General features: G+C 35.2%; 1 protein-coding gene across 2 annotated transcripts; it reads left to right on the forward strand.

The window, feature by feature from the left end:
* On the forward strand, positions 5554-12683 carry LOC18772720 (serine/threonine-protein kinase GRIK1). Of its 2 annotated transcripts, none has more exons than XM_020566297.1 (13): positions 5554-5829; positions 6267-6472; positions 6845-7222; positions 7735-7809; positions 7929-7973; positions 8251-8325; positions 8695-8782; positions 9735-9859; positions 10570-10665; positions 10826-10892; positions 11622-11737; positions 11846-11924; positions 12072-12683. In XM_020566297.1, exons 3-13 carry the CDS (start codon positions 6902-6904, stop codon positions 12230-12232), a joined length of 1248 nt encoding a protein of 415 aa, XP_020421886.1. In that variant the 5' UTR covers positions 5554-5829; positions 6267-6472; positions 6845-6901; the 3' UTR covers positions 12233-12683. The 2 variants fall into 2 exon arrangements, with proteins under 2 accessions (XP_020421886.1, XP_020421887.1); XM_020566298.1 differs by lacking the exon at positions 5554-5829 and adding an exon at positions 5885-6027.

Consider the following 14238-nt stretch of genomic DNA (forward strand, 5'->3'; position numbering starts at 1 on the left):
TGCTTCGTAGAAGAAGGGAGAACTTCTGAAGTCTTTAGAAGTGTTGTATGTCAATGAAGAGAACATGCCAATAACCAAGTAGCTCATATTAAATCCTTCATCATACTTTTGCAATATGCGCAATATTACCCAACCTCAAGATTTGAGGGGTGGGAGAATGAGAATAGTGTTTATGAGTAAATTGGTTTAATTGATATATTTAGAGTATTTTAGAAATAACCGTGGATGAAAATATGATGGTTCTATTTTTTTCAGAATTTAATGGGAATGGAAATAACATCACTCAATATTCAAAAGGATGCGAGGGTTATCAATTATGCATTGAAAAATACCATTTTTGCCAGTTAGGTATTCTATAAATATGAAATTGTGCCAATTTGACCCATGTTATGACAAGGAAAATATTGTACCACAAGATTCACTTCCTCCTATAATTTGAATATTGAAAAAGCAGCCCTCAGTTTTGACCTACAGCCAACACCATTTTGCCCTCAAAAACACCATTTATTTTTCAAATTTGGCACGAACAATTCCACTGCTATCTTCGGCACATGAAAAATCTGGTACACCATGGGCCAACAAGCCCCGGCCTAATTCTTCTTAAGCAGACTCAATAAGGAGGGAGTTAGGCAAGCCCAGATTCCGGCCATGGTTATAATACATGGGTCAACTTATAAGGCCCAACAAGGGCAAAACCCACTCACACTCACATATTTCAAGCCCATATTTCAGCAAAATGGAACTCATGAGGAACAACATACACATTAACTAGGATCTTATCTTGGGCTAAAAGTCAAATAAAGGACTAAAAGTCAAATAAAGGCAAAAGGATAGCTTATCAATGTGTATTTTGTTCCAATAGACGAGTAGGTGGCGGGGGGCGGGGGAGGGTGGGGTGGTGTGGTAGATGGGAATTTGGAAAGGTGGGTAGGTGCAAGTTTGTGAACCTCATCTTGTTCCCTTCATGGCTTATGACTTAAAAGAAAATTCATTCCTCCATATTAGAGCAAAATAATGAATGGATATTTATAACATAGTTAGTAAATACGCATATTATATATGTATGTATTTTTTTATAAATATTTTTGTTTATGTATATTTCTCATAATATGAAAATTTTGTAACTTTAAAAATAAATGTATAATTCGTCTATTATACATATACATACTCACAACTAATATACATTTTTATTCACATATCCTAGTTGTCGTTCTCATGTATTCTTATGAAAAGACTACATATAAAAATAATAATATTATTAAAATATTATGTAGTGGCCAAATTTTTTTATCGTATTTTTTAAGAAAATATACCAATGCATTTTATGCTTTACAGTTCACAATCAGAGGATCCATAATTTGAATTTGCGTCCAAATATTGGGTTCTTGCATTGAATATGTCCTAATTGAACATCTGTTAAGAAGAAATCAAGTCCTACAACTCTAAGAGCATTCACAGTGGTAAGGTTTATATAGAGGTGTATGTTAAATATACACATTTAGTTGTCATAATGTCTTATAATGGGGAGGTGTATACGGCTGTAAATGTACATCACAGCCGTGAGATGGGAAAAAAGATGCAAATATACATCTAATTTTACACATAACCAAATGGGTTCCACAGAAAAGCCAAAATAGAAAGGAGAAGAAAGCTGCCTAAAATATGGGGAAGTTATTAAAATGGTGGGCCCAGGGCGTGGCTAAGATTTATTAAAATGGGGAAGTTATTAAAATGATGCAAATGTACAATGTTCTTCTCCCACAACTCTCTAATGTATGAGCAATTATAGAATGATATGGTATCACTACATCATCTCGTGATACTTTCATTCAAAATTTGTCACTTGTCTAAATTTTTACAAGCTGAATTTAACCCTTATTTTTATCTTTAAAATTAGAAAACTTTAAATAAATAAAAATAATAAGCCAAGCAATCACCTCCCTGAACGACAACTCCCTACCACAACTGCCTGCCATGGAAATCTATTAGAAGATTTTAGACTTCTTGACCTTCGAAACTGTATATTATTGGCCTTGCAAGACTAAGGGTTCAACAGATCCCTAAAAACCATAAACCCACCTCCTTCCAAATCCTCAATATATTTCGTTGAACCCTAAATTGAGAGAGAGGCCTATGTGCAATTATTAGGTCTGCTAGATTCTCAAGCATCCCTTCATGTTTAAGGTTGTATTGATAAATTGAGGTGAAGAAATATGAAATATGGGAATAAACAAAGATGAGCGACGTCCATGGTAGTCAGTAATGGTGGAGGGCATTCTCTGTGAGAAAGGTGGTTGTTAATTAGGGTGGCTACTTTTTCCAGTTCTTTTATTTTTTAACTTGAAAATGTAAAAATAGATTTTTAAATCTAGCTGTATAAATAATTTTATTTATTTTTATAATAATGTAATACGTGACAAATTTTGAATGGGAATATCACGAGGTGACATGGTGATACCGTACTATTCTATAATTTCTCCTAATGTATAGGCAGATTTCATTCAAATTGAAATATGAAACTAACAACTTCACTGATCAATGTTGAACAATAAATTCATATCAAAGTCGACGGTTCAAATTAATTTTATTTACATCATATTAAATGAAATTATATCTTTAAATTTTAAATTTTTTGGTCGATTTGTTTAGAAAAAATAATTAAACCTAAGACACACAAAATTAACATAAATTTTTTTAACACAAAAAACGAATTAATACAAACATTTTTGAATTTGCATCCAATTCATTGGAGTAAAAATGATATTTGCATCTCTTGCATCTCCCGGAGGTGTAAAAGAGATATAAAAGTGTCTTTGCACTTCAGAATTTACACTTTCCTCACTGCGAATGCTCTAATAATATTAAGAAGAATAGACGATTTTTTATTTGATTACGAATTTTGAAGAAGGAAAAAAAAAAGTGTCTTCATAATAGTGGTTACATATTAACACCTCGAACGAAACTTATGTTATGGACTTGACTGCAAACAATACATGAATAAATTTGTCAAAATTGAAATGCCAACGACTTAAACTGTGACTAATTATTGGTCATTTTACACCTAACTGATAGTTATTTTTGTTTAAAAAAATATTTTATCCAAATCTGTTCAGTTACCTTTTTCGCTGTCCTCATCAATTTGATAGCGAAATTTACCTATCAAGTGGAACAGAAAAGAAATAGTCTTAGATTATTGAGTGGGCCCATTTTGTTACGTTTTATCCTAACCCACAATTTGTCAAAGTAATTGTGCAGGGCAACCCTGGGCCCACTTGAATTAAAATGCCATTGTCAAAAGTAATTTGTTTGGTATTAGTTACGAACTATTCCAAATAAACTAAACGACTGGTAGTTCTTGAAGTTTTTTTTTTTTTTTTTTCCCCCGAGGACTTGTCGTATATGAAGCGGCATTAGGGTTAGGTCATGATTCTATATTATCAAGGTTTAGCATTGGACTTGATGTATCTAAACTAATTGATTTTGGGTTCATCGATGATTTCATTATTCCAAGAAACTTTTATATATGTAGCGTTCTCCTTATGCCCCTTTTCTAATTTTGTACATCTTATTATATAGAGATTTCTCACTCCACTATTTTCGTACTATTTAAATTAAAATTTACGGGGCATTGTACATAATAATGTAAATTAGGAATAGTCAACAAGCAACGTGTTAAGTGTCCTTTTTGAGGTCCTGTTCTATTGAAAGGGGCGATAGCATATTAAACTCACACACACAACACGGATGCTAGGACTCGAACCCAAGACCTTGCCTGAGGGAGTAAATACTCCAAATTACTACACTAGTGGTCCTTTACGTTAAGTGTCTTTTTAAAAGTTAACAAAGTGTCATGAAAAATTTAGTTGAGAGTTAACTATCTGTTGTGTTGGCATTTATGTAAGTTGCACATAAGCAAGTGTATGTATGTGAAAAATATAACTTTATGTGTGATGAATGCAACGTGCATCCTTCAGATACTTGTCAGTGTGTGACTTGCAAATAAAGAGTGAATGATATTAATGGCGGCTAGGATTAATCTCAATCCTTAAATCCTTGTCATTTGATTAATCTAATGAATACAACTATTATTAAAAATGTTTATGCCGTAATGAACGGCCTTTCATCACCAAACACGTGGACAGGATCGATATTGACCTCAGAACCCCTTCGGCATGCTCCCCACCGAAGCCGTGTATTTTGGCCTCTTAACCATCAGACACGTGTCATGTTCACAATCCATGTCTGGAGTCCCACATCGGAATTATGAGCACAGCTCACACCTCCCAAGATCTATATAAGGAGACCCATATCTCCAAAAGGAAGGGATCAGAACTAACGGTACGCTATTGTGTGATCTGTCAGTTAACCTTACTAAATCCGTACTTACTTAAGCATCGGAGAGCCTTCGGCCGGTACCCCACCGGTACCCCAAGGATTTACCGAACTTATCCTTTTGCAGGTACTTACCCTCCAGAGTGGACCACCTACCGAGGACAGCGACCTTCCGAAGGGATAATTGAACTAAGTTGACGAAACACGTGTTAAACCACTTTTTCGCATCAACAAAAAATATATATTAAATTAACTCATTATATATATGTCATATGTTCAATATGCTATCGAGTCTAGATTTACAAAACCGCCTCGACAATCGTAGGTGTCACTTGGTCCATAAAAATCAAAAGTGTCGGTCGGTTTTCTTGCACAATCGGCCTTGTGATGGTATTTTTTTCAATCTAAATGCCATCACTTGAAAATTAGCAAAATATGCTTACCTCTCATACTTTATTAAAGTTTTAATAACTTTCTTTTATGGGAGCATTATTCGTGCTCCCCTAATGCATTGTTTCATACCATCAAATTGGGTAGTAAGTTAATGGATGGAGCACTAATAATTATTCCCTTTATAAAAATTAGGAATCTCCTCCACACATGCTATGCATTATAGACGTATTTACGAGGAAGTTACTGCAAAATAGTGAGAAAAGGTAGGGAGAGTGAAAGGGAAAATGAGAGTATAAATTTGGAGCAATTTTTCGATGAGATATGTACACTGTTGTGTGGTGTTACAAATATATTCATATTATAACACGTGTATTTATTTATTAATATTATTATAGATCTTTGAAATATCAACCATGTCCATGAATACCATTTGTCTATATAATAACATTTGGATTAGTAACATCAAGCCTAAGGCTCTAAAAATCTCATGAGGTTGAGTTACTATATAATCTACGTCACGTCTCATACAATTTTTTCTCATATCTAACATGATACTTGAAATGGCATAAAAATTGACATGGATGAAAATCGAATGAGATGAATTAATATACATAATCTAAATCAATGATTTGAGTGAAATTGTAACATGACATCCCATAAACTCTTTTTTCTTAAAAAAGGAGTTTTCTTTTTTGGGGTCGATTGTCGTTTGTCAAAGAAGTGTACTTTCCAAACTTCCAATCCCAACACCTCACCCCAAATGAAATGACATAAAACGGTCACGCGCCTACCCACCTACCATTCCACTTTCTCCTACCCCCAAATGAACGACAAGCAAAGCAACCATTTTTATCTGGCTAACCTCCCCCAAACCCCCACTGCTTCTTCGGAAGCGCTTTTCCCGCAAATTCACTTTTCTTTTTCCGCTTTTGCCCCTGCTATATATGCACATTCCCCAATTAACCCAACTTTCATACCAAATAAATTTCCCAATTTGCTCCCCTACCCTCAGGTTTCTTTCAAATCCCTTCTCCCAACCCTGGGATTAAATTCTCCCGATTGCACCGTTCTAGGGCTTCCGTTTCGGACTCCTCTCCTTCTCAGGTATTCGCCATCTCACAATCTCGGGGGCTTGGTTTTTAATTCATTATGAATGTTGCAATCGCACCATCCTTGAGTCCAAATTAGGGTTTTTTTTAAAGAAAAAAAATTCAAATTTTGATTCTTCAAACTGGGTTAATTTGTTGTGGTGTGGGAAAGATTGGGATTTTGAAATCACGTCTCCTTCTCCTTGAATTTGAGGTACGGCACCCAGATTTGTGTTTAAATATAATTGGTGCAAATTGGTTTTTTTTTTATTTTTAAAAAGCTATGTCGTTGTCGTAGGTTCTTGATGTGGTCTGAGAGTTCCACGCAAAGCTGTCCTTTTGTAAATTTTAGCTATGTTTATATATATTTTTAATTGGGAGTGCTATTTTGTTAAATTGTTTAATTTTTTTGTTAGTTTATTAAAATTCTCTGTGTTTGTGTACGTATTTCAGGACAGGGTCAACGTATCGTTGGTTGGGGCGGTGTGGGTTACAGCCTGCATTAGTGGTTATATAAACTGGAGTCATCGCGATGCTGGGTTTGAATCGTGATGGCTTCAATATTGCGAGCTGTTTATTTCATTTGGCTGAGTGGCATCCACTTGAATAGCAGAGCTCAATTGGGCTTGAAGCCCTCTCCTCTCCCTCTGTAAACTCAGGTTTGCATCCGCTGCCAAAACCCCAGTTGTAAAATTGTAGTTGATAATGTTAGACTTTCCTGTGTTATGAATTACTATTTAGTTTAACATGAAGAAATTTGAATGTACATATTAGAAAGAAAAAAATTAATAAGAAATTCTACAAGAATGGTTTGGCTTTTGCTTAGTGTATATATGCAGAAACGGCTTGATGGTTAAAGCAGGACCTTTCTCTCTGAAATTCTTGTTTTGTGTTTTAGATGAAGTTTGTCAGGCTAATATGTTCAAGTAACTTTACATATGCACGTATTTGTGTGTGTGTTTACATATATATATTATGTATGTGTTGTGAAATTTATAATTTTTGAAATTATTTGGTATGTTATTTTGCAGGTTACATTTGGTTTGTTTTTGGGAGCTATAGTAACTACTAGAAATATTGAGTTTCTAATGTTCCTTAAGAGTTGCTCACTTGCGAAAATGATGGGCTGCTGCAGTTGCTTTGGTTTCATTAGAAAACCCAAACGGAAAACAAGGCCCAATTATGGCTTTAATAATCACCTTTCCCAGGAGCTGTTGTTGGACGAAGATATAGAAGATGAGGATGATGGTTCATATAATGGTGAGGTTACAAGAACTACTCATGCTGATGAAAGTGAGCCACAAATCTGTGGCAATCGTTCTGAAGAGATTTTACACTTCAGGGAACAGATTGGAATGATTTGTAGGCAGGTCCCTGTGAAGGAGACCCACAAATGCATTCGCACAGAGGTAAATTTTTCATTTTTATTTTGTAGGGTACAAGGTAAAATAATTTATTTCTTTTTGTTCTGAAGTGTTTAGTTGTGTTATCTTATAGGTTTTAGTACAGTGTGTAGTAGTCATTGAATTGAGTATGGCTTGGTTAATATTTATGATGGAAGCCATCAATTTTTATTTGTCTAGTAAGCCACCCAAAATTTGCATCACACATTCAGCACACTTGTATGACATATGATATGGTTGGCATGGAGTTGCAAGATCTGACCTCGTTTTTTATTACTAAATAAGTGAGCTTTCTGCCAGTGATGATTTCTGGGAGTTCGGTATTGTGAATTTTATACTGTCATTAATGGTAAACTTTAGTGCTAGGTTTTTAATGCAATTAATTTGAAGACGAGTTATGTATTCATTTCCTCTTTGAAATTCATTTTTTCGGGGAGTGCGGGTGGGGGAAGCCAATTGCATTTTCCACTTTGAAATTCATTTCTCATACCAGTTATACTTTTTTGCATGCCTTTCAGGATGAAAATGGGAATAAGATGGTCAATGAGTATGTTCGTGAGTGTAAAATTGGTGCAGGCAGCTATGGAAAAGTGGTAATTTTATCACTGAACTCTTTATTTTCCGGGTGAAATACTGATGTTTTTTTTTTCTTCTGTTTTTTACTGCTTACTGGAAATGTTTCATTACTTTTTTTGTCTTGCATGTGCTACAGGTTCTGTATCGAAGCCTTGTAGATGGACAGCATTATGCAATTAAGGTAGTTTTTCTTTGTGTTAAATTAGTGGCTTCAGTGGTTTGGATGAAAGAGAGAACTCTAGTCATGAAAAGTGATCTTCCTGCTCCTAGGAAATTGCAATACACTTTATGTAAATCACTTCTGATTTATGATATCTTTGTAACTCTAATTTATTTAGATAAAGGATGGTTTAATCTTCAGTGTTTTCTTGGTATGTTTATGGTGGAGGTTTGGTTGTGTTACTGTATGAGTTTGTTTATTATTATTTTTAAAGGTTACATGAGTTGAATTTTTGCAGGCCTTTCATAAGTCTCATTTATTAAAGCTCCGAGTTGCACCTTCAGAGACAGCTATGACAGATGTTCTTCGTGAGGTATGTGTTTTTTGTCTTTGTGAGTGTGTGTGAGTGTTCATTTCCTGGATGGAAACTCTTAATCAGTTGCCTTGTCGTTGTATTATCCTTTCTAGTGGCTTTTGCCCTTTATTTTTCAGTATCATATCAGTTTATTCAGGCGAGCAACATCTTGAGAATAGACCTCTTGTATCTCCTGGTTCTGCATTATACTTTTTTGTTATAGTGGTCCAACCAGGCTTCATATTCCACTTTACTAGACCCTACTGCTTGTTATACTTTCTTTTTCCCCTTTCATATTTATGGCAGATTACTTAGGCATATCAACTTATTTTTTTCCCGCTCTATTAGATGAATGTTCACTAATATATATATTCCTTTACCGTACAGGTTCATATTATGAAAATGTTGCACCATCCTAACATAGTTAATCTCATTGAGGTGATTGACGACCCAGACATAGATCATTTCTACATGGGTATTTATCTCTCTCTCTCTCTCTCTCTCTCTCTCTCTCTCTCTCTCTCTCTCTACACATTTTAAACTTATTTGCTTGATTCTGCAATCATGATGCCTTTTCAAACTTATCCCAAATAGAGAAAGGGAAATTCAAAGGAGAGCCCAATCAAACACGCTTACAAGTGAAAAAATATTATCCTCTTACCAAAATTAAAGGACACCACTTTCATGTCTTCTTTTTTCTCTGCATTTTTTTCTTTCGAATCTTGAAGTGTTAATACTTTCATTCCATGTGTTTGACTTTCATAAAATTTCTATCTTTCGGAAAACATTTGTTGAGATTTATCAAATTAGACACATAATAAGTATATAATTATCTAGAAAACAAAATTCAATTACAAATTGCCTGAGATCATCCTGATGCAACATAATTCGTTTTTTCACATCAGGATAGTTTATATGTTCCATACATACAGAACAGGTACACTATCCTCATTTGTCTGATATTTAATTTTATTTTCAAAAGTATCAAGTTTTATGGGAAAATCAATGAATGTTATGCTATTTTAAAGTTTGAGAAGAAAAAAAGATACAAAGAAAAAGAATGACGTGATACTACTGTTTATTACTTTGAGTGGAAGGATGACGTTTTGATTATTGTGTTTAGTAGGTAGACAATTACAATGGTTTTATTGGTACTTTTTCAAATTGATACAATCATGCATAAAAATAAGCATGTGAGTCATTAAAGGAGACATAACTTTACAAAGTCTATTAGATAAAGGGACATATATAACTGAAAAGGAAAAGGATTATATTCTTTGTTGAAAAAAAAATTGGCAAGGAACTATCGACTAATTTTAATAATAAATAAATCTTGATGCTTTAGTGTTGAATATTTTCAAGTACCATTTGGTTTGGCCCATGCTTGACTGCAAGTTTTTCTTTTTCTTTTCCTTTTCTTGTTTCAGTTCTTGAATATGTTGAAGGCAAATGGGTCTGTGAGGGTTCTGGTCCACCAGGCGGCATAGGAGAATGTACTGCAAGAAAGTACTTGCGGGATATAGTTTCTGGGCTGATGTACCTGCATGCTCATGTATGATCTTTAAAGTTTGGTTTAGTATGCTTGGCTGAACTCTCTCATTACTTCTGTATTGTTTTCTTTGCTTTTGATGGGGATACATTTTGTAAAGGAAATCACTTTGGTCCTTATGATCTGGCTGGCCATACATTGTATTGATCAACACATGCACTTGTTACACATGAAGAAGCGATTTTGATTTAAATTTTTCTGCGAATGATTAGTTCTCTAGTGTAGAGATGAAATAGTAATGTTCTGTGTCTAGGAGAACTCAAATATAATCCCCATCTAAAATGTGCATATGATTGATGAGTTGTAATGTGCTTTCTATTTGGCTTGAGCTGCTTCTATAACCAATGCAATCAAGCCAACTCACCTTTGTTTGCACGATGAGAATTGAATTTAGTACCTGCTCTACGAAGATTTTTTATTATTTAATATCTGCTTTAGAGCATATTTATTTTAGGTAGTTGGTGTTCATTGTGCTATTTGATCATGAAAACCATTTATTATTTATTTTAAAATGCGTTGATTGTTAAGATTGATGTCCACTTGTTTGTAAATGCATAACAACAGTTTGGAATATATCTCAGAAAACAGGACCACCCATAGTCCATGGGGCACTACAGCTGTTTCCCTTTATATGCAATCTAGCTTCCTTTAACGTACACTGATTGGTTTCCATTATCACTGTGGTGATTTTCTTGTGTTTCCTTTGAAAACAGAACATAGTGCACGGTGATATCAAACCTGATAATCTGTTGGTTAGTCGTAATGGTACAGTGAAGATAGGGGATTTTAGTGTCAGCCAGGTTTTTGAGGTAATCTAACTGCTGAAATTTGTACCACCTTCAGAGCAATAAGTTACTTTTCTTCTTATATCGCTTTAGTTCTTTCTGACTTTTGTTTAAATGTTTTTCGGCGCATTAATAGTTTTAGTTTTCAGTTACAAATAATGTGTTGTATTGGCTTCATCTGCAGGATGAAAATGACGAGCTGCGCCGATCCCCGGGGACTCCTGTTTTCACTGCACCTGAATGTTGTTTAGGTTAGATTTTCATTCTGTTTGATAAGATATGTTCTATTTTCTTTGCAAGATGGAAAAATGTGCTAGTAGATTTTCCAGTGGCCTTTGGACCTAAGGGAACATCCTCCTACTTAAGAACACAGGTGGAAGTTCCTGGATATTGAAAAAATCTATTTGCTGTGCTGTGAGATATAAATGGGCCAGATTTGGTGCTTGATCAGTGTCTACTAGATTCAAATCTGGACTTGAATAAGAGTCTGAGTTGACACATCAAACTTGATTAGGAGTCTGAATTTGACACATTAATATTGAATAGGAATCTGCAAATGAGTTCATTCCATAATAACAAAATATCCCAATGTGATACGAATGTGAATTTTCAGTACACACCCCGTCTAATTTTTATACCCCAGGGCACATCCTATTGGTTGATGTTCCAGCTTTCCCAAGTTACATTTGGGTCCAAGCACGTAAATAGGTGTTTGTTCTGTGTTATTCCATAAGCAAATATATGTAGTTTTATTGTATTTTTTGGTTGTTAGAAGGCTAATTATTCATATGTATGTGATTGCATATATTATAATTATTGATTCATATAAAGGCCGACTTTTTCTGTATAATGAATCCAGTTTAAGAAGATTTTGAGGATTGGATTTGAATAAAGTTCAGATTATTGCCCCAACATATATACTATATGGTTTAGTTACACAGGAAATAAGTACTGTACATTTATTTTCTTCTGATCAACAGGGCTAACCTATCGTGGTAGAGCTGCTGACACATGGGCAGTAGGGGTTACTTTGTACTGTCTGGTATTGGGACAATACCCGTTCCTTGGAGACACACTGCAGGATACATATGATAAGGTACAGAAATCACCAGTATTGCTGTTGAAAACCGTTACTTATGTCATACTTTAAGCCTGGTATTTATGGTGTACCTATAACATATTTATTGGAATTTTCTCTTTGCAGATTGTTAATAACCCTTTAGTACTTCCAGATGATATGACCCCACAGTTGAAAAATTTACTAGAAGGGCTTCTTTGCAAAGGTTGGTGACATTAATTATTTTGATTTACAAGAAGAGCTTCTTTTCTTGTCTGCAAGTCTGTCACCCTTTTTCTTCTCCGTGTCCTTCTTTTTCCCTTCAATTTTTTCCATGGTACCTTTCATGATTATCGAATTATATCTTGTGCAGACCCAAACATGAGGTTGACATTAGAGGCTGTTGCGGAGCATACTTGGGTTATTGGAGATGATGGGTCGATACCTCAGTATTCATGTTGGTGCAAGCGCAAGAGTTTGCGAGAAGAATCTAATGGGACGAAAGATGATAGTAGCATAACCCATAGTGACTAGACTGTTTAGGTTGGCTTTGTTTATTGTACAGTAGAAAACTTAGGTTTTGTTCCTTTCCTTTCTTTCTCTTTGGACTTGCTATCTGATCTGCAAGGGGGGTAAATCGTGACAAAAACAAGTCTCAAAGGAACTTTTCTGGAAGACTGAAACACAGCCTGCCCTTGGCCTTGCTATCTGATCTGCAAGGGAGGTAAATTGTGACCGAAATAAGTCTCAAACGAACTTTTCTGGAATACTGGAACACAGCCTCCCATGGCCAGAAGGAGGCAAGATGGGTTTGGCTTTCCAATTTTGGTTTTCAAGTTGCAAAATTTGTCTCGGTATTTGCGGGTTTTTGAATTGTCACAATGTGGTGAGAAAAACTTATACTACATCCGGCCCTTGTACACATATTTAGCAAATGTTTGTTGAGCATCTGAATGAAAAACAGAACCGTGAACCGTTTTCTCAATTGTGTTTTCTGCCATGAGTTGATTCTTTGGCTTCCGTGTGGTAAGTGATTCGCAGGTTCTTCAACCTCTGGTTTTTCTTGTTTTCATCATGTGAAGTTCATGAAGCTCATACTGTGTAGTATCTGAATCCATTCCCTTGATATTCTCACCAAAACTGTGGATGATAAATCCATTCTCGTGTGTGCATAATCTCAGTCTACTATAATATCAGGGAATAAGCATATTATATGGATTCGCAATACACCTAACCAAAACTGTGGATGATAAATCCATTCTCATGTGTGCATAATCTCAGCTTACTATAATATCAGGGAATAAGCATATTATATACGTATGTAATACACCATGTAGCATGTTGATGTGGTGTGCGAATATCAAAACCCTAAACCCTAGATGTTGAACACAGGACCCGGGACATTATATTCCGGGTGGATTTGATGCACCACATAAACATAGCACATAGTGAATCAGATGCGCTTAATAATTTTCCAGGGAATCTCATAAATCAAGTGGAGCTATAGTGAATGTGTAGGGTTTAGGCTATGGTTTTTGACAAGCAAGGATTATTCAGAAACAGACAACTAGTAATGGGTCATATCATTCATATTAAAGACCTCTCTCTCTCTCTCTCTCTCTCTCTCTCTCTCTCTCTCTCTCTCCATGTCTCTACCAACTACTTTCTCTTTTCAAGCTATACTCCAAAATTATTGTCCACTAGGCTGCTGGGAACTTACTTAATTTATAATTAAGTTTGCTTTTTGACTTAGAAGGTTAATTATTATTGTTATTAGAGACTTATTAAACCAACAAAGCACACATCAGATTCGTCACGTCTCCCTGTACTCTCTTTGTCTTTCTTTCATACTCAGATTATTCCACACGCATCTCTCTCTCTCTCTCTCTCTCTCTCTCTCTCTCTCTCTCTCTCTCTCTGTGGACTCTTTCTTTTTGTGCGTGTGAAAGCTCAAAGCCTGAAAGCAAAGCACACCAAAGAACACGTGGGTTTTGTTACGAAGATGGCGATGAATATCGAATGGCCATGCAAAATGACAAAAATAGTCGCCGGGAAATGGTGAGAGATGAGATGACAACAAGGTTTTGGGGTGTGCAAGCCTGTCATTTGATTTTATTTGACTCATTTAATATTCTTTCTTTAATTAGTTTTGTTTTTATTTTCAATTTCAACCACCCACCATTATTTTCCAACAGCACTTACCAATAAATAAATAAATAAATTTACATCAGCGTTATGCTGGGTCCCCTACCCCCACTGTATCTTTAGTAGATGAAGCCGGAATTTAATTTGTGTATTAGATGATACAACTGAAACAGAAAGAAGATAGCCAAAAAGGCAAAAGCTTAAACCGACTACAATTTCTAAAACAAGAAAGCTAATAACGCATGCCAAAGGAACCGAATATAAGAGGATAACAACACCATCATTAATAATTTACATATATTCGTACTAGCACGTCGCCATGTCATTAAACACTTCGATACTCAAAAAAGTTACATCAAGCCTTCATTTGTGCACAATTTTTATGAATTTATTTC

The sequence above is a fragment of the Prunus persica genome, chromosome G6 (genome assembly GCF_000346465.2).
Source record: "Prunus persica cultivar Lovell chromosome G6, Prunus_persica_NCBIv2, whole genome shotgun sequence".
In the NCBI taxonomy this organism is placed as follows: Eukaryota; Viridiplantae; Streptophyta; class Magnoliopsida; order Rosales; family Rosaceae; genus Prunus; species Prunus persica.

Excerpts from the sequence above, each read along its gene's own strand:
- LOC18772720 (XM_020566297.1), top strand. The coding sequence starts at position 6,902 with ATGTTCCTTAAGAGTTGCTCACTTGCGAAAATGATGGGCTGCTGCAGT. Across the intron at positions 7,223-7,734 it reads ACAAATGCATTCGCACAGAG|GATGAAAATGGGAATAAGAT; the intron begins GTAAATTTTTCA and ends CATGCCTTTCAG. Across the intron at positions 7,810-7,928 it reads CAGGCAGCTATGGAAAAGTG|GTTCTGTATCGAAGCCTTGT; the intron begins GTAATTTTATCA and ends CATGTGCTACAG.